Below are 26,099 nucleotides of genomic sequence, written 5' to 3'. Positions count from 1 at the left end.
TTAATTGGTACAGAAACATTTGTCTGCCATTACAGAGGTCAGATGTTTCCTGTAGTACTTGACCAAGTTTTCACACACTGCAACAGGGATTTTGGTCCACTCCTCCATACGGATCTTCTCCAAATCTTTTAGGTTTGGAGTTTCAGCTCCCTCCAAAGATTTTCTATTGAGTTCAGGTCTGGAGACTGGCCAGGCCACTCCAGGACCTTGAAATGCTTCTTACGGAGCCCCTCCTTAGTTGCTCTGGCTGTGTGTTTTGGGTCATTGTCATGCTGGAAGACCAAATTCCAAAAAGCTCTGTTCTGGTCTCATCTGACCACATGGCCTTCTCCCATGCCTCCTATGGATCATCCAGATGGTCACTGGTGAACTTCAAACGGGCCTGGACATGTGCTGGCTTGAGCAGAGGGACCTTGCTGCCCTGCAGGATTTTAAACCATGACAGCATCTTGTGTTACTAATGTAATCTTTGTGACTGTGGTCCCAGCTCTCCAGGTCATTGACCAGGTCCTCCTGTGTAGTTCTGAGTTTTCTCAGAATCATCCTTACCCCACAAAGTGAGATCTTGCATGGAATCCCAGACCGAGGGAGACTGACAGTCATCTTGTGTTTCTTCCACTTTCTAATAAATAACACTATGTAACAAATTTTTATTTTTGTTTTGTTTCTGGGTACACAGTGTGTTTTCCTAACCTGTTATGCCTTAAATAAATAGAAAATAGCTGTTATTCCACAGAAACTTTGCTTCTGTGATCAGGACAATATTTTGAAATTTGTCTGTTTTCAAGAATATTCTCGATTCGCCTTCACTACTGCTGAGTAGTCCTCTAGAAATTTCAAGAAACTTTTAGAACTTTCTAGAACGTTTAAAAAAAATAAAATCAAAGTTTGTGCTGAATGTGTCATTTTTTCCATAGATTTAGACATAAGCAGTTGAAATATAACACTTAGAAGCCAGGAACAAAAATTGTGTTACATAATCATAACAGTTGTCTTCTACCAAGCTGCTTGCCTATTGTCCTGTAGTCCATCCCAGCCTTGTGCAGGTCTACAGTTTTGTCCCTGGTGTCCTTAGACAGCTCTTTGGTCTTGGCTATGGTGGACAGGTTGGAGTGTGATTGAGTGTGTGAACAGGTGTCTTTTATACAGGTAACAAGTTCAAACAGGTGCAATTAATACAGGTAAAGAGTGCAGAATAAGAGGGCTTCTTAAAGAAAAATTAACAGGTCTGTGTGAGCCAGAATTCTTGCTGGTTGGTAGGTGTTCAAATACTCATGCAATAAAATGCAAATTCATTATTTAAAAATCATACAATGTGATTTTTTTTTTTGTTTTGTTTTTTTTAGATTCTGTCTTTCACAGTTGAAGTGTACCTACCATAAAAATTACAAACCTCTCCATTCTTTGTAGGTGGGAAAACCTGCAAAACTGACAGGGGGTCAAATTCTTATTTTCCCCACTGTCACTGGTCAAGCTCACTTCACAAAAGGAGCCATCTACCTGTTGCAGTCAGGCAATATGTGGTTCTTGTGTACTGAATCAGAGAAATGCACCACACAGCCAGAATGTTGTAGCTGAAGTTCCGTCTCCTCAAGTAACCATTCAATTACCAGTCATTTCAGTGGAACCCAAGGATCCTGCTAAGAGATCTGGTACCACAGACATCTAGTTATCGCTTCAGGTCTCACACCCAAACAATAAGAATGGAAGGACCAGAACCTTAAACACCTTAACATTTGCTGTCCTGCAAAGGTATCAGCATCACCAACCACGTCTGTTCAGTAATCACATTCCATAAGCTCATACCAGGTGTCTCTTGATCTTAAATGCCGAGGACCCAAATATATTATCACTGCCGAGATAAGGGACTCACGCTACAATTTCAGCTGTAATGCACAAATATATTGATTTTTGATATCAATACTTCTAGTATGTGTTTGATACTTAATAACTTTTATTTTTGTTATAATAAATATGTGAGCACATCTTGTCCATAAAGATCACATCAGTGTGTTTTTTTTTTTTTTTTAAGTTGTGTTGATTATTATAGAAGAACTCCTATGTAAGACTTGAGTCTCATCAGGACAGTGGTCATTTCTGGGCTGCATAGTGTGAAGCAGATGGGTCTCCAACCCCTCTTGGACAGGACGCCAGTCCATCACAGGTTACTTCCCAAACCAAGGCTCGTTCCCATTTACAGCTGGGTGGAGATGGTGTTTCTTGTCCATGGGGACAGACATGTGACCTGCAGGACAAATCTAGAATCAAACCCCATGTGAGTGTGTAAGAATAATTAAATGTAAACTGCAAAATGTTTGACTTTTAATTAAAAATGACAGTGAAGAAGTAGAAGTACTGTGTAGGACAATGAGTGATCTCAACTGTACTGTATGTCACATATCTGTTATACTTCTTGTAGTTGTCCAGCTAAAGGAGGCTGTCTGGTTTATTTCCAATAAAATATTTTATAAAATTTCACTATCTACATTGACTGTATTATTTGAGATTTTATCCCAGAATGCTTATATACTGTATATATAAAACCAATGTAAATGTATGATGAAGAATTTAGTTTCTAGATTTAATTTAGGTGTATTACCTGACAGGAAAAGGAAACTTGAAGAGACGTGACCCTGATTTCCATGTTTTTGTTAAAAAGAAGTGTCGTCTGTAATGCTCCTCACCTCTTTGTCACTTGAAGTGTTTCTGTAGTAGAGTGCCTCAGGTGGCCTTTAACTTTATATTGTACTTCACACGCAACACTTCAAGTATTTGTGGCAGCAGCTCTGTGTCGACGAGCGGTCTTTGTAGAAATTCCGAATTCTCGCTGACCTCTGCGATGGAACCTTCACGGCGCCTCCTTTGTTTAGGCCTTGGGGGCCGCATACCGTCTGCAGGTAATCCTGCATGTCTGTCTTTTACATGCAGAATGAAAGTGGACTTTTGGGCAAGCCTCAGGCTGTACATAAGGAGAACAATCAGGCAGCACAGCATCACCCCCATCACAAAACTATAAGTGCCACCAGCACAGTGTCTCTGGATGCATGAAGAAAAATACTCATCAGCAAGGTCAGCGATGCCTCTGTGTGCCACAGACCTTGGAGCAGCACAAGTGGGCTGTGTGGAAACTAAAGCCCGGTTCTTCTGCAACCACTTCCTCAGGTATTGGATCCTGCAGTCACAGTGGAAGGGATTGCCGGATAATGAGAGCTTTTTCAGCCTGACGAGCTCATCAAACCGTCCTGGGGGCACTGTAGGGAGCTGGTTGTCCTGCAGGTGAAGCTCTGTGGTGTCTGACAGCAGGTGAGGGAATTTCATCAGGTTCAAAGAGCTGCAGTTGACTTTTAAACCAGCAGGAAGGAGGGCCGAGCAGAAGCAGGGTTGAACTTCAGTGTGTACAGTTGATGTGGCCAAGATCAGGCATATTGTTAGGTCCAAACAGGAGGACATCCTGAAGAATGAGAATAAGGACCTGTTTTTTTGTTTTGTTTTTTGCAGTGGTTAGAATGGTAGCATTCTAAACATCTTCAGTTATACCAGAAGTAATAAACATTTGAGATATGACCAATTTATGAAGCATGAAATTGCACTAAAACTGGAAAGCAGTTTGTTTTAATCTCTGTCAATGTTTTCCTTTTGTGGCCTTCATATTTGCTATTGGCGGTTTTGTCCTTTATATTCTAGAACATTCTTAGATCCTGATTACTGATCTTTGATCCTGATCCTTCATCTGTGATTGTTGTTCTTTTATCCTGAGCACTTATCCTTACCTTAAATCCCAATTGCCAATCTTTGATCCTGATCCTTCATTTTTCTTAATCTTTTATCCTGACATTTGATCCTGATTGCAGCTTTGATTCATTCCATTATCTTGATCCTGATCACTCATGTTTGATTCTTACTTTAGATCTTGATTGCTAATCTTTGATCTCTGATCGTTTTACCCTGACCATTGATCCCGATCACTCAGATTTATACCCGATTGGTCTTTTATCTTGATCCTTCATCTTTGACCTTTTATCCTGACCATTGATATGATCACTGATTTTTGAGCATGACCTTAGATGTGATTGCAGATCTTTGATCCTGATCCCTCATCTTTTATTGCTAATCTTTTGTCTTGATAAGTTTGATCCAGTAATCATGATGAAAGTAATCAGGATCAAGGCGTTCTTGACTGCTAAACTAATGAACATTCCTGATTACAGGATCAAGGGATTCAGGAGCAAAGATCAAGATCTGCCCCTTGATCTCAAGTTGTACCAAAACTGAATGATCTTTCTTGACCCAAGGCCTGCTGCTCCACCAAATTTCCAACAACTCTTCATGTCCTTTGAGATATTCTGTTAACAAAAAACAGACAAACACCCAGACAAGTGAAATCAATAAATGCAATGAACACAAACCTCTTGGAGTTAAGCCGGTGTAGACGTTACACTCTGTGGTCCCAGTCATGCTTAAAATATTCAAGATCAACGATTAGGCCAATGACGCATTTTAGTGTTTCCAAAATGCCTCCAAGCTGAAATGTAACGGTGCGTTGTTACCGGCTTGTAATAAAGAAGCTAGAATAACTCACGCCCACCACAAAACACAAGTGTAAAGCACCAATGGTATCGCACAGTTTTAGATGAACTCGAGAAGGAAATCCATCTGCTTAAATAAGATAAGAGGTAATCTAAGAACAGCCGCCAACACTGAGGGTACTTTACCACAACTATAGCATGTGCAGTTTGACCAAGCTTAATTCATAACCATGAGGTGTGTCAGAGAAGTAGTGGAAAATCAAAACTATAAAAAGTTGAAATAATAATAATACTTTCCTGACATAATTTAATGTCATTTAATTTTACTGGCTCGATATCCAGGACAAAATGGCATTTTTTTTAACACGTATTTTGCGAGCATTTTTCTGAGTTCAGTTGCGGATCTCCATTGAAAATGCATTAACATCCAGGTACTTCATCAATATTTTGCCCGGTTAGGAGGCGTCATGTCGCTGTCCATGAAGGGACGTTTTCGTTTCAAAGAAAAAAAAAATTATATACAGATAATATCATAAAATGCATTAAAATTGTAATCCTGCAAAGTAATCCCCATTTTTACTAAATATACCTGTAATCTGAATACGTCTTTTTTTCTGTAACTGTAGCGGAATACATTTACCTTTTTTTTGTATCCTAATTACGTAACGCCATTACATGTATTACGTTACTCCCCAAGCCTGCTTATGGCAAGCTAAAAGTAGACACTCTCGCTTTGGCTGAACTACTATACAGTTTTTGTATATTCTGTGTTAGTACGCGTCCGTGGCCGATGTGCTTGATGAATTCCTGCGCACAAAGTAGTTCCCAAACAGTGCTGTACGAGGTCTATTAGAAAAGTATCCAACCTTATTATTTTTTTCAAAAACCATATGGATTTGAATCATGTGTGATTGCGTCAGACAAGCTTGAACCCTCGTGCGCATGCGTGAGTTTTTCCACGCCTGTCAGTTGCGTCATTCGCCTGTGAGCAGGCTTTGAGTGAGGAGTGGTCCACCCCCTCGGCGGATTTTCATTGTCAGGAAATGGCGGAATGATTTTGGCTTTTTTTCCATCAGAATTTTTTCAGAAACTGTTAAGAGACTGGCAGCTGGAAACCATTCGAAAAATTTATCTGGCTTTCGGTGAAAATTTTTACGGGCATCACAGAGAATAAGGACTGTTACTACAGCTTTAAGGACGGCTTTAAGGACGCTCGGCGCGCCGCGCTCCGTGCCGCCATCGAGAGCCACATACCACCGGATCATTTCTAAACGGATGGCTCTGTGGAGCCGGGACCGTCTTGTGCACTTTCTCTGGTTATCACAAGAGCTGGACATCAACCATTTTCCGGCAGATTTCACTTTTAACAAGAGATTTTGTCATGGAAAGCCGAGCGGAGGCTTCGCGCGTCGCGACCGATTTGCTGATGGAGCGAGATAAAGGAACACGGCTTTGAGATGGCGTTCAGACAGCTGTAGGTGGTTTTTCCATCGAGTGATTATCCGAGAAATTGTGGATGTGCCTGGACATGCCAGAACATGTCCCGTGAGGCTTCATCATGGCGTTGCTGTGTGCCATGCGGCACCACAGTGACGCGCGAAGCCTCCGCTCCTCTTTTTCTTGACAAAAACTCCTGTAACAGTGGAATGTGCTGTTCATTTCCAAACTGGATGCTGTGTTTTATCTGGGACGTTGTCTGAGTAGCACAGGAATTGTGAAAAGACGTGGACATCAGCACTTTTTCGGCACATTGAGACAGACGTGCGGAGGAATTCCGCACGTCGTGATGAAGCCTCACGGTGTCTGAACGCCATCTCAAAGCCATCCTGTGAGACCAAAACGGAGGTGTTCCTTTATCTCGCTCCATCAGCAAATCGGTCGCGACACGCGAAGCCTCCGCTCGGCTTTCCATGACAAAATGTCTTGTTAAAAGTGAAATCTGCCAGAAAATGGTTGATGTCCAGCTCTTGTGATAACCAGAGAAAGTGCACAAGACGGTCCCGGCTCCACAGAGCCATCCATTTAGAAATGATCCGGTGGTTTGTGGCTCTCGATGGCGGCACGGAGTGCGCCGCGCCGAGCGTCCTTAAAGCCGTCCTTAAAGCTGTAGTAACAGTCATTATTCTCTGTGAAGCCCGTAAAATTTTCACCGAAAGCCAAATAAATTCCTGAAAAATTCTGAAAATTCTGAAAAAATTCTGATGGAAAAAAAAGCCCAAATCATTCCGCCATTTCCTGACAATGAAAATCTGCCGAGGGGGTGGACCACTCCTCACTCAAAGCCTGCTCACAGGCGAATGACGCAACCGACAGGCGTGGAAAAACTCACGCATGCGCACGAGGGTTCAAGCTTGTTTGACGCAATCACACGTGATTCAAATCCATATGGTTTTTGAAAAAAATAATAAGGTCGGATACTTTTCTAATAGACCTCATATTTGCGATGATGGTGCGTTTTCATGGGTAACAAAAACAGAAGGCTTATAATTGGCTCAACAACTTGTGTATTTCATGTGTTTTTATGCCTAAATGATCGTAAGTCAATACTCACACTCATCCAGCAGCATCTGCTCATGTCTGCAAATTCAGAGCTGGGTCAGGCGAAAGTAGTCTGGCAAGCCATCCCACAATGCAAAAATCGCAGAGATGTCACTCTGAGAGCAGCACACTGAGCAGGGTGCCGCAAAATGTCTTGTAAATAAGTTCAGAGGTGTTATTAGGTTCCAAAAACAGTGTTTTTGGTTTTAGAAGTGTTTATTTCTTGCTCACCTTTACATAATATATGAGAGACATGTATATAAACACACAAAACAAACCAGTTTTGGAGAGACTAGCCACTGACGTCACAGTGCAGCTCTGTTATGATTGGCTGTCATGCCTGCCACTCAAAAACAAAAGAACAGATTGAAACAGAATGTGGCTTTTTAACTTCTTAAAATATGTCAAGGTTAGCCATCTGTGAACTTCTCCAAGGTCTGTGTCCCAAGAATGTTCCCTGTGAATTTGAAGGCATTAATAAGACTGAGCACAGACAGACGGATGCAAAGTCTTTGCAATACCCAGTGGCCATATTTGATGGTCCCAGGTAAAAAATAATTCAGGCACATCAAACATCAGAAAACCTATTCAGTGCAGCAGTCTCGAGAGAGAAAAAAATCTTTTGCAATATTAGTCGTGGTGGCTAGTACTGTTGTCTCGCAGCAGGAAGGTTGTGGGATCGGTTCCCACCTGAGTGCATGTTCTCCCTGTGTTTGCATGGATTCGCTCCAGCTTTCTTCCACTTCCAAAGGCATGCAGGTTTGATGGAGTGGCAACTGTTAATTGCCTGTGCGTGTGAATGAGTTGGTCTGTGTGGCCCTGTGGTAGAGGTGGGCGGATCGATAGTAATATTGATAATATCGATACCAACGCTGGTATTGATATTGAATGATCCCCGTGTAAAAAGATTGATACTCAAGCTTTTTTCTCTCCCACACACTCTGACTGCTGTGCACGCAGATTCATCAAAGTCTACTCTCTGTCTGTAAGAGCAGCACTGCGCTGTGTCACACAACACGGAGCAGCGCACTCTTGTATTGTGGTTTGTCAGCCCTCTCCCTCAGGAGATTTTGTTTTAAGTTGTGCTGAGTGATATTTTTTTTTAAACAAAAATGTTGATTGTGATAATAAAGTATTTTTTTGTCACGTACAATGTTTGGCAAAATTCTGTCTTAGGCCTTTTGGATCCTTTGGATCTATGAAGCTTAAATATGAAAAAGTATCGCTATCGGTATCGATATCGGTGATATTGGGCCTGTATTTACTTGGTATCGGATCAATACCAAAATTCGCTGTATCGCCCACCTCTACCCTGTGGTACTCTGCTTCTTGCTGTATTACTGCTGGGATAAGCTCCAGCCCCCCCCCCGTGACCTTTAATCAGAGTAAGAGGGTGGAGAAAATTAATATTAGTCATTCGGGATCCCAGTAGCATGGTGGAACAGTGGTTAACACTGTTTCCTCCCATCATGTGGAGAGTCAACTGTTTGTTAGTCCTGCGACAGACGAGTGATCTACACCACCTTTAGTGTGTGCTGGGACAGACAGCAACCACCTTCAAGAACCACAGCAGAGAAGACACAAAGAACTATGTGACATGTACAACTCTCACCCATAGATGGCGTAACAACACAAATGTTTAATTTTATATCAATTTCATGTGCGCCCTCTAGTGGAGATGATACACCATTGAAATTAATTTTATTCTGCAAAGTACTGTAAAAAAAAAAAAAAAAGTAAAATACACAGTAACAACTAAAGCACAGTGTTGTGCAAAAGGCTTAAGCATGTTATTGTTTCTTTAAGTTTGTTTTTGATGGGTTCTTGTTCGCCAAATTCCATTCATAAATCGACAATTACAAAAATTCCATGTGGGCATATGCCCCATCCGCTGCCTGTAAAACAGTTTTCCAGACCCTTTCCACCCTCCTTGTGAATGGTGAGCCCACATGGAAGTGACCCCAATTTCCCTAATCTAAAGTTACTCTGTCTTTTGTTGTGTTCATCATAAAGAGTCTATTGAATCGCCCTTTGTCTGTCACCTCACCTGGGAAGGCCCTACCAGGAGCTAATGCTCCAGACAACACAGCTCCTAGGATCACTGGAACACACAAACCCCTCCATCGTGACAAAGTGGCGATCCAGTGAGAGGCAGAAATGAGATCCCTCCTTCAGATATCCAGGCTTACACTCCTGCACAGGGTGAGAAACTTAACTATCTGGGAGGGACTCAGAATAGAGCCGCTATTTCTCTGCATCGAAAGTTGCCATCTGAGGTGGTTTGGGCATTTGATGAGGAAGCCCCCTGATCATCTCCCGAGGGAGGTTTTCCAGGCACGTCCAACTAGGAGGAGGCCCCAGGGAAGACCGAGGAGAGTCTGGATAGCTTATATCTCCCAGCTGACTTGGGAACATCTCAGGATCTCCCGGGAAGCCTTGCAGGATTTGTCCAAGTACAGGGAAGTGTGGGATGAGCTGCTTGGTTTGCTGACACTGCAACCCGGAGAAGCAGCTGAAAATGAATAAATGCTACAAAAATTTGTCTTTTATTATATATAGAAGGGTACAAACAGACTTGTAATTAAAAACCCGATTACATTGGCGCACACAATTCCACAAAAACATTATGTTCTTGTGGAACCATGGGATAGTTCATGCAAAAAAACTTTTTAACTAACATGTACAACCCCTGGCAAAAATTATGGAATCACTGGCCTCGGAGGATGTTCATTCAGTTGTTTAATTTTGTAGAAAAAAAGCAGATCACAGACATGACACAAAACTAAAGTCATTTTAAATGGCAACTTTCTGGCTTTAAGAAACACTATAAGAAATCAGGAAAAAAAATTGTGGCAGTCAGTAACAGTTACTTTTTTAGACCAAGCAGAGGGAAACAAAAATATGGAATCACTCAATTCTGAGGAAAAAATTATGGAATCATGAAAAACAAAAGAACGCTCCAACACATCACTAGTATTTTGTTGCACCACCTCTGGCTTTTATAACAGCCATCTCCCCAGTGCCTTTACCTGACATGCAGCCCCATATCATCAATGACTGTGGAAATTTACATGTTCTCTTCAGGCAGTCATCTTTATAAATCTCATTGGAACGGCACCAAACAAAAGTTCCAGCATCATCACCTTGCCCAATGCAGATTCGAGATTCATCACTGAATATGACGTTCATCCAGTCATCCACAGTCCACGATTGCTTTTCCTTAGCCCATTGTAACCTTGTTTTTTTCTGTTTAGGTGTTAATGATGGCTTTCGTTTAGTCTTTCTGTATGTAAATCCCATTTCCTTTAGGCGGTTTCTTACAGTTCGGTCACAGACGTTGACTCCAGTTTCCTCCCATTCGTTCCTCATTTGTTTTGTTATGCATTTTCGATTTTTGAGACATATTGCTTTAAGTTTTCTGTCTTGACGCTTTGATGTCTTCCTTGGTCTACCAGTATGTTTGCCTTTAACAACCTTCCCATGTTGTTTGTATTTGGTCCAGAGTTTAGACACAGCTGACTGTGAACAACCAACATCTTTTGCAACATTGCGTGATGATTTACCCTCTTTTAAGAGTTTGATAATCCTCTCCTTTGTTTCAATTGACATCTCTCGTGTTGGAGCCATGATTCATGTCAGTCCACTTGGTGCAACAGCTCTCCAAGGTGTGATCACTCCTTTTTAGATGCAGACTAACGAGCAGATCTGATTTGATGCAGGTGTTAGTTTTGGGGATGAAAACTTACAGGGTGATTCCATAATTTTTTCCTCAGAATTGAGTGAGTCCATATTTTTTCCCTCTGCTTGGTCTAAAAAAGTAACCGTTACTGACTGCCACAATTATTTTTCCTGATTTCTTATAGTGTTTCTTAAAGCCAGAAAGTTGCCATTTGAAATGACTTTAGTTTTGTGTCATGTCTGTGATCTGCTTTTTTTTCTACAAAATTAAACAACTGAATGAACATCCTCCGAGGCCGGTGATTCCATAATTATTGCCAGGGGTTGTAATCATGTTCATTTAATTTCTTCTTTAAAGAGGACATATTGTACAAAATCTGGTTCATCCTACCTTTAGAGTAAAATCTGGTGGCGGTGGGGTTGATCTTATTTCCATGACCCAGTGTGTAGAAAGACAACTGCAACAAGAAAAATTACAGCCTGAAATGGCACATTGTCCAGTTCTGTAGCATATGTCACAGAATTCCATATCTGCTTTCTCTGAGACAAACACCCATAAAGCTTCTGTATTCCTGCTGTGACAAGGCCCACGTCACGTGTTGGACGGCCACGTTATGATACGCTCTTCAAACGCGGAGTGGGCGTGGTGATTAGCAGGTCCTTTCCACTTAAAGCAGCAGACACGGAAACAGGTTGTTCATTAGACACCTGAAAATGGCTGTTTTTAAGGATGTGTCTGATTGTTGCTTTAACCTTTAATACAACAACACCACCACCAGAGTACCATAAGTCATATATTCATTTATTTTGAGTCCAACATGGTCACAGTTGAAGTTTTACAATAACTGGGGTCTTTACGGACTCACTACTCACTATACAAATAGAATGCACATAGAAATGATGCCCTTCTTGTATTTTCCTTTTATTTTTAACTAAACATGTCTCACGACAGAAAGAACAACCTGGAGCGACGTGTATATTTGTGGAAATGAGACATTACAAGTGATGGACGTAAAGGGCAGTAAAATTTCCTAACAGTCTGTTGTTTTTGGATATCTACAGCAAACATGGGAGGAAGAAATAATTGATATGTCCATCTATCGCCCCTCATCCATCTATCCATCCATCCATGAAGGGGATGAAGCATATATACAGCCTGATGTTGAACGCAGATACACAGAATAGACACACGTTACAGTTTGTACAGCTTCTGTATCCCGGCCTTGGTCCCTTTATAACTTCATAAACCCTTCATCAATCATTTTGCACATCAAATCCTGTATTTACAGTGCATCTGAAAAGTGTTCACAGCCCTTCACTTTTTCCACATTTGCTATGTTCCAGCCTTATTCCAAAATGGATGAAATTCGTTTTCTTTCTCTTTTCACTTTTTCTTTTCTCTCCTCAAAATTCTACACACAACACCCCATAATGACAATGTGAAAAGTTTTTTTTTTCAGATTTTTGCAAATATGTTAAAAATTTAAAAATAACATTTACATAAGTATTTACAGCCTTTGCCATGAAGCTTGAAATTGAGCTCAGGTGCATCCTATTTCCACTGATCATCTTTGAGATGTGTCTACAGCTTAACTGTAGGTCACCTGGGGCAAAATCAATTGATTGGACATGATTTGGAAAGACACACACCTGTCTACATATAAGGTCCCACAGTTAACAGAGCATGTCGGAGCACAGACCAAACATCAAGTCAAAAGAATTGTTTGTAGATTTGTTTCTCAAGACACAAATCTGGGGAAGGGTACAGAAACATTTCTGCTGCTTTGAAGGTCCCAATGAGCACAGTGGCCTCCATCATCTGTAAATGGAAGAAGTTTGAATCCACCAGGACTCTTCCTAGAGCTGGTGCCCAACTGAGTGATCGGGGGAGAAAGACCTTATTCAGGGAGGTGACCAAGAACCCGATGGTCACTCTGTCAGAGCTCCAGCATTCCTCTGTGGAGAGAGGAGAACCTTCCAGAAGGACAACCATCTCTGCAGTAATCCACCAATCAGGTCTGTATGGTAGAGTGGCCAGACAGAAGGCACTCTTTATAAAAGCACATGGCAGCCCGCCTGGACTTTGCCAAAAGGCACCTGAAGGACTCTCAGACCATGAGAAACAAAATTCTGTGGTCTGATTAGACAAAGATCAAACTCTTTGGTGTTAATGTCAGGCGTCATGTTTAAAGGAAACCAGGCACCATCCCTACAGTGAAGCATGGTGGTAGCAGCATCATGCTGTGAGGATTTTTTTTAGTGGCAGGAACTGGGAGACTAGTCAGGATTGAGGGAAAGATGAATGCAGCAATGTACAGAGACATCCTGGATGAAAACCTGCTCTAGAGCGCTTGTGACCTGAGACTGGGGTGATGATTCATCTTTCAGCAGGACAGTGACCCCAAGGACACAGCCAAGATATCAAAGGAGTGGCCTCAGGACAACTCTGTGAATGTCCTTGAGTGACCCTGCCAGAGCCCAGACCTGAATCTGATTGAACATCTCTGGAGAGATCTGAAAATGGCTGTGCACGACACTCCAGATCCAACCTGATGGAGCTTGAGAGGTGCTGCAAAGAGGAACAAGCAAAACTGCCCAAAGATAGGTGCACCAAGCTTGTGGCATCATATTCAAGAAGACTTGAGGCTGTAATTGCTGCCAAAGGTGCATCAATATTGAGCAAAGGGTGTGAATACTTACGTACGTGCGATTTCTTATTTTTAAATTTTTTAACAAGTCTGTAAAAATAAAAAACTCTTTTGATGTTGTGATTATGGGGTGTTGTGGGTAGAATTTTTGGGGAAAAAATGAATTTACTCCATTTTGGAATAAGGATGTAACATAAAATATGGAAAAAGTGTAGGGCTGTGAATATTTTCCAGGTGGACTGTACACAATCAAAGTCCTCGGCCACCAAACTGAAGGGCAATGGTCTTTATTGTGTTTTTTTTTTAAGTTTGAAATTTACACAATGGTTTTGTTGTTGAAGTGCACGCCGAGCTTCAATAACGATGAAACGAACATGAAACAACAAGAGCACACAGACTTCTTAATTATTCACAACCAAAAGGCAAAATTTATCAGCTGATTTTTTTTCTTTTCTTTTCTTCATCAGCTCACAGTGAATAAGACACGCACTTTAACGCATCACATCCATGCAGTGCATCGTCGGGGTACCTTCTCATATTGAATGAAGACATTTGAAGCACCACACCAACATCATCAAAACAAACAAACAAAAGACAAATGTGGGTTTAACATATTTCAAAGATTGCAGAATTGTAGCAAAAGTATGAAATCAATGAAAAAAAAAAAATTCAACTCAGTCACGACCGATGTGATATGTCTTACGCTCAGCTTTCTTATTTCATATGAGGAGAAATGTGTGAAAATGACTTATGGCAAAGTGTTTTTTTATGTTAATGTTAAAATACATTTACAACCTGAATATTGGGACAAATGGTTTACTGTCACTAATTTACACACTATAATAAGACTCTTATTTGTAGAATGTAGATAGAAAGTTATTCTTTACATAGACCCAGCTCCTTTGTTCAGTTTGCATTTCTGCTGTATATTACTGCTATATATCGTATGTGCTTATCCAGCAAAATATTTCTGTTCAGCTCAAAGAAAAGCTTATGAAAATATATACACACATTCCTATTTCCACCACGAACTGTGTAACTAAGTATTTATATATTTATCAATGAAAAAAAGTTTGTTTTTTTTTTTTTTTTCACCTGAATCTCTTTCTGGACAATGTGATAACAGATTACGGCTCTCAGTAAAAGTCTGCACTTTTAAACACGATTGCACTTAAAGTTGCTATGGTAACACTGATTTGTTATAGAATGTGCAGAGGGTCGCTTCACATCAATAACATCACATGCAAAAAAAAACAACCAAACAAACAAAAAACATCACAAGACAATCCACTCAACTCTCGAGCTCATACCGCTCACGAGGCTGCGAGGACAGCCGAGGACGGGGGTGGAGGGTCCGAAAAAAATAAATACACAACAATATGAAAACGAACAATTTGGAGGCTTGTTCTTCGCGTACAAAATCAGTACAAAGGTATTGCACATATGAAAGAAAGAAAAAAAATACTTCACTATGCGAGAACTGGTTTTATTCACTCACCAAACACCACTGGTGAAAAAATAAAACACTAAACAAGGCAAAAGCAAATTTTTTTTAGTCTGATTTTTAAGAGTCAAGAGAGCAGCTGTTGCATATGTTAAAGGCAAAAAGACTCAACACCCATGGGTCTTTTTTTTTTTTTCCTTAAACACGCATCCAAAATTTCTTTCCTTTCCAATAAGATCTCCCGCTGCTAATCCTGAATCTGTAAGCGGCAACAATATCCAAAAGAGAGGAAGGTGAAATTCTGCTTTCTGCCGCCGCAACATTCCCAGGCCTGTATGCACCAGCTGCAATCTAGAAGCTCTTTCTGATCTGTTTGAAAGGCAGAAATTCCTGAAAAAGTGTACTGGCCGCACCGAATGGGAGTTCACTCCTTTCAGGTCTTAGTCCTCTTACCACATAGTCAGTATAATACTGATAAGTCATTTTTGCTGATAATAATTGTAAGTATAATCTTACAAATTACTTTACGCACAATATACTGTACATGAAGTCTGGACTAAATAGATTATGCGTTAATAATTGGCACGTTTATTCATGAGAGCTAAGAGACAACACGTATAGCTGTCATCTACAGTAAAATACATCACTAGAACGACTATGGCGGCTGACTCAGATGGCTACCTGTGCTTTTATTGTGAAACGACTACAGACGGTTTTTCCACTATGCGTGAGTTCTACGGTAGGCAACAACAAACAGCATTCGCATGATGGGAAGATCTGCAAACCCAACGAGGTCGTGTTGAAGGTTAGCTTCAAGGAAGATGTGCGAGCTAAAAACAGCCACATTTGTCTTCGCGGCATCATTCCTCCTGATTCCGTGGAGATAAGACAGGTTACTGGATGGATGGAGCAGTGGGGAGCGGCTTGGCGAGAAGGCGGTTTCTCCTCAGCCGTCACGGTCGGTTGGTGGTTGTGAGAAACAAACAAACAAACAAAAAAAAAACATAAAAAAAACCCCCAAGGAAATTCATTCCTGATGGGATCACACCCACAATCAGGCAAACTAGAAAAGGCCCCTGGTGGAAGAAGGTTTGAGTCCAGTTTCCTTAGACCTGGAGGTGAGTGCCGGTGATTGGCTCCCATCACAGCAGCAGTGAAACACAGTGGACAGGCCATACAGTCACGCCATCAGTCCCTTTGGTGTAGTTAAGTTCTCGCCTCACTTCTCCTCTTCCCCTCCTTGGTAGAAACATCACACTACGGTACTGATGCCACTGTGTTTGGGTTTAGGTCCTCCAGGTGCCGAACCAGTTTGCTGACTGTGGTGGTGAGGGGCATGCTGGGAGTGCGGGGCGTGGTGGGAATGCTGGCTGTAGTGGCTATGCTGCGAGTGGGCGTGTTGTTGGTGCGCGTGTGGGGCGTAGGCTGGGTGCTGGTGGTACTGCGTGTGCGGCGGGGGGTGGTAGTGGTGGTGGTGGTGGTAAGGCGGTGGGTTCTGCGGGACTTGGCAGTACTGGGAATGGTGACTGTGGAGCTGGGCCTGCACCGCGTGCACCACCTGCGCCGTGTGGTGCAGGTTGGTCGGGTGGGGCTTGTGGGATATGAGGGTGGGGTGACCGGGTGGAGGAAAAGGAGGGTGGCTCTGGGATGAAGGTTTGCCTCGCTTGCTGCCAAACAGTGACCCGAGGATGGAAGTCGATGCAGAGTTGGAGATTGTGGGATGGCCGCGGGTTGTGCCCTCGCGCGGCGTGGTGGCTCTTCGGTGTGTGTGAGGACTGCTAATGATGGACCCCTGCAGGAAGGAACAGGCAACAGCACGTCCGTCAGACAATACACCAACAGCTCAATGGCAGCAGAACCTATTCATTTTATTTTTCCAGATAAACAAGTAGCAAAATGTTATAGGGCATGCAAATGAGAAACTTAAAAATGTTTTAATGATAGGCAGCAGCAACGCTGGGAAAATAATTCAGCCTGGACAAACACTTCATGAGTGGGGACTAATAGTGGTACCAAATCTGTAAGAAAGGCTGGACGTAAGAACACCAGAAGCATAAATAATAGTAATGATGGCAGACGTTTCATCGTCAGCTGCAGTCTGTGTGTCAAACCTGCTCAGTGTCACACATGCAACTTGTTATTTTTGATGGATAGACTCCACATGCAGAAGTAGCGACAGGCAAACTCCACAGATTAGCATTCAGTAAGAGGTCAGAAAGCAGGAGGAACTAAGCTTTGTGTGTGCGATCTTTCCGGCAGACCTGGATATATTCCAACCGTAATCAAAATGCAAATCCCAAGAACCGTCCCCTTTAGCACATGCTTCATCTACGACTGCGTCACGTCTTTGAAAGCAGAATGAAATTTTTCAGGGTACCATACTTTCGGCACAGATTGTGTGAGCTCATGGACACATAGAATGAGTGAGAGATGAATGAATGAAATCCACATCTTCAGAAGCCCGCGTGTGAAATCTACATTCCTCCCTGAGCCTTGTGGCGCCTCATCTAGAGAAGTTAAATGAGGAGGGGGGTGGCGGATAAAGAAAGACCTGGACAGGGAGAAGAACTGCAGGAGATGCACATCTTCCTACCTTCTTACAGAGCTACCACCCTGCCCCAGAGAAGAAGAACCAAAGGAAAACCGCTCGGATGTGACTGAATGAAGGAAAGTAACTATGATAGAGACATGTGACTGGGGGGAGGATTAGTAGTAGACTCATGCTTGTTTGAGGGGCCTATAGGTCATGTTGCATGACCTAAACAGGAGATCACTGGCTTTCATCGGGGAGGGAGGGGGGTGTAGGATCAGGCAACCCACACATGCACACTAACAAGCAGGTTATAAGGCATCCCAGGAGGAAACAACAACAACAAAAAAAATCAAATGATCCAAACAAATGGACTGTGTCTACAAAGAAAACAAGGTGCAAGACCAAAAAACAAACAAACAAAACCAAAAAAGGTGTGTTTTGACAGTGCACATCATCACACAGAGAGTATCTTGGATACCAGCTGCTTCCGACTTACTTCCATATTGCTGTCTAGTGATCCTGCACTGCTGCGACGCCCCCGCTTGCCTGCCCGAGACATGCAATACCACAGATTAGAGATCGACAGCAATCCTGGATCAGCTACAGAGATTTGTTTTTGGCCGCCCACCGGTCCCATAAAGGACAATGTAGTGGATTGTGACTGTGAGCAAGGTCCAAATATGGGTAGGAAATGGAGAGGACGTTCGGGTCTGGGAGGGTGGTTGGTGACAGGTGGTGCTGCAGCTTATGGTTAAGTCAAATCTGTCCTCATACTGAAAATTACAGCCTAACAGATATGCAAACCATTACAATTTATTTTTCTTTTGAACAATCTGAAATTCTAGCTGCAGGCGTAGTAAAAACAAATATTAAAAAAAAAAAGTTGAGTAAATTTTTAAAAGTCTTAAAGAAGCTGGAAAAAGATGCCCACAGTGAAGATTTAAAAGTAGTGCCTTAAAGCTATAGTATGTAGGATTTGGTGCCATTGCAGATTGCATTCTGTTACTACCAGTCATGATTTTGCTGCTTTGGCAATGGTGATTCATGCTCCCTTGCTTTCTTTTTTGAGAAGCAAAAGGCGTGAGCCTGCTTTTCACAAAAAAAATGAAGGTTCTCAAACTTGTTAGCTTGCATTAGCGACCAACAGACAGTGTATAAGGGAGCAACTAGTAATTCCTCTTCTTTTTTTTCCTTCAGTCTTCCAGCCAAACTCCAAATTCCAATAGGCGGAGTAAGTATGAGCCTTTTGGGCTAATCTGGCGACATGGCGGTGCAACATGGCAGCCTCCACAAGGGGGCCCCGCTCCCATGTAGATATGAAGGACTCATACTAAACTTATGAAAACACACCAATTTGATGCCTCGAGCAATTACACACTAATGACCAGAGGGTTATGAATGTTATATGCCATTTATGTTAATAAACGCCCCTAATCCTACATACTGCAGCTTTAACGGCTTAACGACTCTACACGTAACTGAGTTGTAAAGGGGGTCACACTGCCCCACTTTTCTTTTTTTGTCCTAACAGCTTGTTCTTCATGTTGCCACGCAATGTCAAATTTCACAAGGGGCAGGGGGGCGGGGTAAAAAGCCGGTCTCGGTGACGTCACAGAGGAGGAGACACATCAAAAGCGATACAGTGACTGTTGCACATGAGATGTACAGGCATAAACGGAGCACTGCTGACCATCGTTAGGCACACTCAGCCAATGAGAATGACCGATTATCACACATAAACAGGAAAATACCTGATGTGTATGAAGAAAACAGTAAATACACATGAAATGGTGTGTGGCAGGAAAGGAAAAACAAAAAAAAAATATGATTCAACTAACATGCCACATCCTGCATAGAGACACACAGGAGACAGGAGGGCGGAAGGAGGTTCTAGAGATTTCTTCATTAACTGGCCCCCATGTTACACTTTGAGGTAGTGATCATCCCAACAATGATGATTATATTACAAATAGCAAGAGAGAAAGCGAGAGAGAGACAGAGAGAACCCTGACCTGGATTACATTTTATCAAGTTAATCAGCCGATAATGCCACGTAGGTGTTGTCTGTATTGAATGATGTGTTACTGCATCTAAACGCCGACATTCACGGATGCGGAATGACTGCTGGCCCCGCAACACCTTCAAATGCTGCCGCTTAAGAGTGCTACACATCTGATTTTACAAATATACACGAGGGGAAATGGAAACATGATTTTTGAGTTGATAAAACATAACACAGGTGCATCATGAAATGCTTTTGGATTCAGTGATGAAAGTTTTCTGGAAATTATCCTTTTTTTTTTTACAGATGTGGAACATGTTGCAATTTGTAGCTGACAATATCAACTTACCGTGTTTGACGACTGACATGCTACTTTAAAAACGAAAGGTTAGTGTGACCACATATGGGTGGCATGGTGGTTAGCACTGGTGCCTCACAGCAAGAAGGTCTTGGGATCGCTTCCCGCCCTTTCTGTGTGGAGTTTGCATGTTCTCCTTGTGTTTGTGTGGGTTTCCTCCGGTTTCCTTCCACAATCAAAAATATTATTTTAGGGTCTGCTCTTTTCTCTGCCTCTGACCAAGGCAGTGTCTACATCTAGAGTTGGTCCCTGAGTGCTGGACTGTGGCTGCCCACTGCCCCTAGTGGTTAGATTGTGTCTAACTGTAATTTGGATGGGTTACATGCAGAGGTCAAATTTTGATGTATGTATTTAAATATGTGCAATGACAATAAAGGCTCTATTCTATTCTATTAATGCTGACGCTAACCATGGATTATGCTAACCACAGATGATGCAAAAGCAGAATGCAAAATGTATTCTGGAGGTACATCACATCAAAAATTCTAATTTCTTGAAGTTGGGCCAGGCAAATGTACTGACCTTTGCAGAGTAACGCAGTAACTACACTAACAAAGGGGAAAGCACTAATGCTAATAATGTATAAGCCACAATTTTCTATTAAGGATAAAGTAAACAATAAACAAAGACAAACCTGAACGGAGAAAAATTTGCTTGAAAATTAAGATGAATAAATTAAGGTAAATGAATAAAGTTATAGTATCTGAAGCTGTAAGTGATGCTAATGTAGTCAAGCTATTGATATGGCTGATGCTAGCAAAGTTTAGCACAGGGAAGTGATCAGGGACAGTTCAGGGTGGTGAAAATCTACAGTTCCTAGATATATTTATACCTATATTTCTTAGTCCTACATAGACACCGAGGCCCATTGGTGGCCGTGCTCATCCCTGGATTCCGTAGCATGTTGAGGATGAGAGTCTACACTTCCCCCTGAACAGGACACCAGTCCTTTGTAGTAGAGCCCGACCGATACATCGGCTGGCCGATATTATTGGCCGATATAAGCCCTTTTCAAAGTACTCACTATTGGCCAAAATTATGCCGACAGAACGCTGATAATTTCTCATGAACAGAACAGTTACTGAAATAATGTTAGTTTCAGCAATGTAAAATGTCCTTGCACGGTTTGTCCAGTAGATGGAGCTCTGACTCCATTCAACTGAGAGCTGCTTACACCCCTGCTTAAATGTGTTCATCACCAGCCCCAGTAGTTCGCCGTCACACTGCACTGATCGGCTGACAAAAGCATACAAGTAAGTTTATAAGGATATTGTTTGTAATAACTTTGCGATTACATTCACCTCACATTTCTCCCGTTTCAGTTCAACTCAGTTTGATTAACTCACTTTATGTAGTAATGTGTCAAGCAGGGGTGGTGGCCAAGTGGTTAATGCGCTTGGTTTCAGTTCAGAAGGTTCCGGGTTCAAATCACACCCCTGCCACATTTCTCCATGTAATGTGGAGTTGCGTCAGGAAGGGCATCTGGCGTAAAACTTGTGCCAATTCAACATGCAGATCCACCTTGGATTTGCTGTGGCGACCCCAAGTGCAAACAAGGGAGCAGCCGAAGGGACTTACTATGTAGTAATGTGTCAAATGTGCTTTGTTGCATCAGTGACGCTTTTTATTAAGCCCACGTTGTGTAGACCTTATTTCTAGCATGAAAAACTTTAGTTTACTGCTAAGAGGTTGAAACATTCAGCTGATCGGCTGATTTATCGGCTATCGGCAAATCAGCTGATTTATCGATTATCAGCATTTTTTTCATCCAAATATCGTTATTGGCATTGGCCTCAAAAAATCCATATTGGTCCGGCTCTACTTTGTAGGTTACATTCCCAGCCAAGGCTGGTACCATTTACAGCTGTGTGGACTGGAGCATTTGAGATAAAATGTCTTGACACAGGTAGGCTGACCAGGAATAGATCCCATGTACACATAGTGGCAGTCCAACTCTACATCCCACTAGCCTACCTGAGCACAAGAGCGCAATTATGTGAATACACCTTAAATGTTACTATTAACAATACACAATGCTAACTGTTAATGTTAAACAAAGGTTGGCATCAGCTGCGGATAGCGTAATCTAAATTTAGCATCCCCCAAATGCTCATGCCTACTCTAGTTAGCATTTTCTTGAAAGGAAACCTGGCAGCAGTTAAATGCACCATACCAGTGTAACAATGCCCGGTTTATATGGCGGGATGCTCCACATTTGGGAACGTGGTAATTCCTGGAAAACTTTCATCGCTGGGTTTACACAAATTTCAGAATGCAGGAGAGCAGAGTACATAAAAAATAGACAATAAGCTCATGAGTGGAAATGTTCATAAATGAACTCAAATGACGAGGGGTGAGAGCTGCCTGTTTCATTTCATTCATCACCAAGGAGACGGATCTAGAAAAATCAAAGTGATCTGCATTTCTAAAGTGTTACACTCTAAGACTTGTGGAGCGCATCTCAAGTCTCTAAAACCATCTGCAGTCAGTCAGATGCTGTAGAATGCTCTGTGTAAAACAATCAATCCAGTCATGGGTGTGAGAGATAGTGGAATTAAAAGGAGAGTCCAAGGTCAATGTATGGGGCTGTGAGACAACATTTTGCTATTTTTATCCCATCCACATTGTCATAGTAAAGAGTATGAAAGAAATAACTTTTTTTTTTTTTTTTTGAAGATACAACCACTGGTAAGGACCGGTGAGTTTTTGTTGTACCTGCTTCGGAGAGGTCTCGGAGCGAGCTGCTGAGGGCGCTCCTCTTCAGGCCTTCTCCCATCGTGTAGGTGTCATCCAGACTAGCACGATTCATGCTCCCATTGCCAGCTTCCTTCTTCAGACCGGAACTCTGCGACATGCTCGGCCTCACCACCCCTTTCTGCTTCTCCAGCTCAGCTGTGGAAAGGATAAAAAAAAAAGAAAAAAAAAAAGCTTTTTTTTTATTTTTTTTTTTTTATTAAAGCAGCCTTATATTTCATTCATGTGTGCAATCACTTTAGGAATTAATGAGTATAAAGCTGGTGTCAGGGGCTTTCACCTCCTATCTACTGAATCAAAGCTACTCCATCAAATTGGCCAGTTCCCAGCTTTTTCCCGTTTTCCAGCTACATGCATCCACTGTGTAGAACTGTTCAGAATGATCATATTTATTGTTGACACGTGGAGAAGACGCGCCTCTGTAAGCCTATGCAGTAATGCAACCCATCAAATCTACATTCAGATACAAAAGAATTTTGACAGTGATGAAATGTTTGGAATTTTGCCTCTGCACATGACCACAATGCATTTGAAATCAAACAAGAGGTGTTTGTACACTTTTAGCTTTAATTCAAGGTCAGATCAGGTTTGGTACCATGGGCTAGTGCTACGTGTTGCCACGTCAACTAGACTATAGAACCACCTTTGGCCCTGAACCAACAACCCAAGCATTCCAGTCCATCCACACTTCTAGAAAGTAACTATCTGTCGCCGCTAGGTGAAACGTGGGTGTGCCCTTGGCTTTTGCCAGCTGCTGGGGTCCTCGACACTGAGGGCGTGACAGGTTGAATCACTCCCCCAGATAAACGTGCCACTGCCACATGGCCAAAATGTCGTAGCTGACATTCCCTCATAAAACAAGTGATCCTCCTCATGTGAATCTCCCCAAGAAACTGTTGGTTTGACACAAAGTCATTCCAGTCATACCCAAGGATCTTCCGAAGACGTACATTCATTCATCACCTCAGGTAGCTGCTTAGCACCCAACTCTCACAACCATACTGTAATAAAGGAAACACCAGGACTTTGAAGACTTGGTCTTTCGTGGTCCTGCAAGGATAAGTATAGCCTCTATTCAGCTACTTCAAGACTCTGTAAGCTATATGCAGGCATCTCTCAATCCAAAAGGCAGAGGACCCAGAGACACGAATGCCACTGTAGAGGTAAGTTCAACACTTGCGCCACATACAGATACACTTCTAATGGCCAAGTTCAGGAAGTCAGTGAGACCGTGGCTCTTAGTCTAGATCCAGGAAAATCTCAAACTCAGACACTCTGATTTCTTATGTAGCATCTCAAGTGCTGCAATGAAGGTATCCATTGATTCTGCAAAGAGCACAGTATCCACAAAGACGAGGACAGAAAACCCTTCCTCACCGACAAAGGCACGCGAGACGCTGGTTTGGGTGCCTTGGGCAATGTTAATCTTGACAATATTTGAGTCAGTGCAGCTGTTAAATTCTGTTTCAGTATATCAAGCTGCTCCTCCGCATATTTATCTCCTTTATGCTAAATTCCTGCAACTGGACTCAATCAAATATCACTGAGCAGTTGTAAGATCTCCAGAAATGTTGTGGACAGACATCTGACTTAATACGAGGAATGCCCCAATCTGAATGAAGTGATCCGGATTGGGACTGCTCAAGACATATGGGGGGGTGGTCATTGATTGGTACTGGATAAACTAAACCAGTCAAAGAATAAGTTCGCATCTCGCTTTGTTTCATGTGCGTTACCAGCAGGGTGAACAGATGGTCTGTGCTTGCTGCTGCCTCACCACTGAGCACGTTTTAAATACACATTAAAAGTACCTTCACACTTGCACGAATGTGATCCACGCAGTGGCACGCAATCTACCGTGCCAGAGAGTAAACTTGTAAACTCATTGTAAGCCCTTGTAAACTGTGCGCGGCTGAGTGCAAGTGCGCAAAGAAAATTTTGAAATGTTCAAAGTCTCTGGCATGCATTAATTTTGTGAACTACATGTGAACATTGTGCAATCTCTTCAAAAACACTGTCAGTACGCAACATTGCACTAGTGCAGAGCATCACAGCGCAGCTCATCTGAACGATTATGACAAGATGTTAAATCAATAATAAACAATTTTACGGATACTCATAAGAAGGAATTAAAACGCAACTGTTTTACCAAGCCATTACAATATAAATATTACAAATAATTGAGTCACGTGACGCGGCTGGCCAAGATGGCTGCCTGAGCCGAAGCTCTGACTTGCATCCTTAACTAATCCTTCCACTAATGATGCGACTCATAGTCTGAAAAGTTTTTGAAGATATAGGATGGCAAAACAACTGAAAAGAGGTGATATGAAGAAGCATCTGCGGCATCAAGCCGCACAACACGACGGTGAGGACAACAACTCAGAGGCCCCAGAAGCAGCACGCTTTAGCCAGGATATCGCTAACATCTCTGCTACACTGCAAAAAATGTCCAGCGATCTAGCCAGCCTTGAAGATATACACCGAACCACAACCTCGGTCGAAGAAAAACTGTCGTCACTTATTTCGCGAGTGGTGGAGGTGGTGAGAAGGGTAGAGTGGCTGGAGGACTGATAAAAAAACTGAAGGCCTCGCTGGAGGCTTGCCCGTTAGCTACCAAAGCAGAGCTTGAAGTACTATGTGACAAACTTGAAAATATGGAGAACCGCAACAGGAGGAATAATCTACAGTTTGTGGGAGTCCCAGAAGGTAAAGAGAATGGGGATATGGTGGTGTTTATGCAGAGACTACTAGCATCGATTCTGGGCTGGAAGGAAGCAGTGCAATTACCGGAGATACACCGGGGCACACAGGGCCCTGACACCGTGACCAAATGCAGGGGAAAGACCACGCATGATCCTGGTTTGCTTTCTACGCTCAGCCGACAGGGAGCTCGTCCTATGCGCAGCGTGGAATAAATCCGAGCTAATCTGGGAAGGCAACAGCATCATGATTTTTCCTGACTTTTCAAGGGGCATGCAGATAAAACAAGATAAATTCAAGGAGTGCAAGAAAGCTCTGTGGGAGCGCAACATAAAGTTCTCCCTACTCTACCCGGCAGTCCTGAGCTTCGACCACAGCGGGACTCAGAAGCGCTTTGAGAATACAAAAAAAAGTGCTGGAATACATTCAAGATATTCAAGGGTGAAGATGCTTTGGCAACGAGCAGGGCAAAAAAATAAATAAATAAAAAAAGAATAAAAAGTACGTTTTGACATTTTTTTTTTTTTTTTTGGTTTTTTTTTTTTTTTACAGGTATGAGACAGTATTCAAATTATTAGGACACATATAAGGGTAAGTAAGATGCAGTCGGTCAGGAGGGGTTCAATCACTTGGATGGACGATGTTCACGGACCTTCAGTTTTTTTTGTCTTTTTTGTTATAAGAGGGAGTACAGCGTTCAGAGCTGTGCAGTTTGTTTGGGTAATAGGGTACTTTGAGTGGGAGGGGTCTAACAAGGATATGTTTCATAAACACACTGCGGGGTGGCTGCTCTCTGTTTATTACTCCTTTTGTGCTGTTATGGTTAATATTTATATTTAAAATCTGTTTATGACCGCTAAAACGGACAGTCTGCGTATATCCACCTGGAACGTAAACGGCTGGGGACAGCCAATT

The 26,099-nt window shown here is 42.3% G+C and overlaps 2 protein-coding genes and 1 long non-coding RNA gene across 9 annotated transcripts in view; 1 reads left to right on the top strand and 2 right to left on the bottom strand.

Annotated features, from left to right (window-relative positions):
• Nucleotides 1–1,932: 1,932 nt before the first annotated feature.
• gp9 (glycoprotein IX (platelet)) lies at nucleotides 1,933–4,755 on the bottom strand. The gene is made up of 3 exons (XM_034172776.1): nucleotides 4,407–4,755; nucleotides 2,685–3,451; nucleotides 1,933–2,245 (listed from the first exon to the last, which is right to left on the bottom strand). Exon 2 carries the CDS (start codon nucleotides 3,448–3,450, stop codon nucleotides 2,722–2,724), a length of 729 nt encoding a protein of 242 aa, XP_034028667.1. The 5' UTR covers nucleotide 3,451; nucleotides 4,407–4,755; the 3' UTR covers nucleotides 1,933–2,245; nucleotides 2,685–2,721.
• On the top strand, nucleotides 2,902–24,727 carry LOC117512627. Its single transcript, XR_004561342.1, has 3 exons — nucleotides 2,902–2,913; nucleotides 11,252–11,256; nucleotides 24,435–24,727. It is a non-coding gene; the product is annotated as an uncharacterized LOC117512627 (long non-coding RNA).
• The window catches only part of LOC117512625 (IQ motif and SEC7 domain-containing protein 1-like), a 364,856-nt gene continuing 352,906 nt past the window's right edge, over nucleotides 14,150–26,099 (bottom strand). For 6 of the 7 annotated variants that reach the window (XM_034172769.1, XM_034172770.1, XM_034172771.1 and 3 more), the window contains 3 exons: nucleotides 22,443–22,619; nucleotides 17,864–17,913; nucleotides 14,150–16,626 (listed from right to left, as the gene is read on the bottom strand). In XM_034172769.1, the coding sequence (XP_034028660.1) occupies nucleotides 16,087–16,626; nucleotides 17,864–17,913; nucleotides 22,443–22,619 (767 nt within the window). In that variant the 3' untranslated portion in view covers nucleotides 14,150–16,086. The remainder of the gene's footprint in view (nucleotides 16,627–17,863; nucleotides 17,914–22,442; nucleotides 22,620–26,099) is intronic. The other variant, XM_034172775.1, reaches the window with a different exon arrangement.

The sequence above is a fragment of the Thalassophryne amazonica genome, chromosome 6 (assembly GCF_902500255.1).
Source record: "Thalassophryne amazonica chromosome 6, fThaAma1.1, whole genome shotgun sequence".
NCBI classification, from domain to species: domain Eukaryota; kingdom Metazoa; phylum Chordata; class Actinopteri; order Batrachoidiformes; family Batrachoididae; genus Thalassophryne; species Thalassophryne amazonica.
The sequence above is the reverse complement of the archived record's forward strand: the minus strand, read 5'-3'. Positions and strand labels throughout refer to the sequence as shown.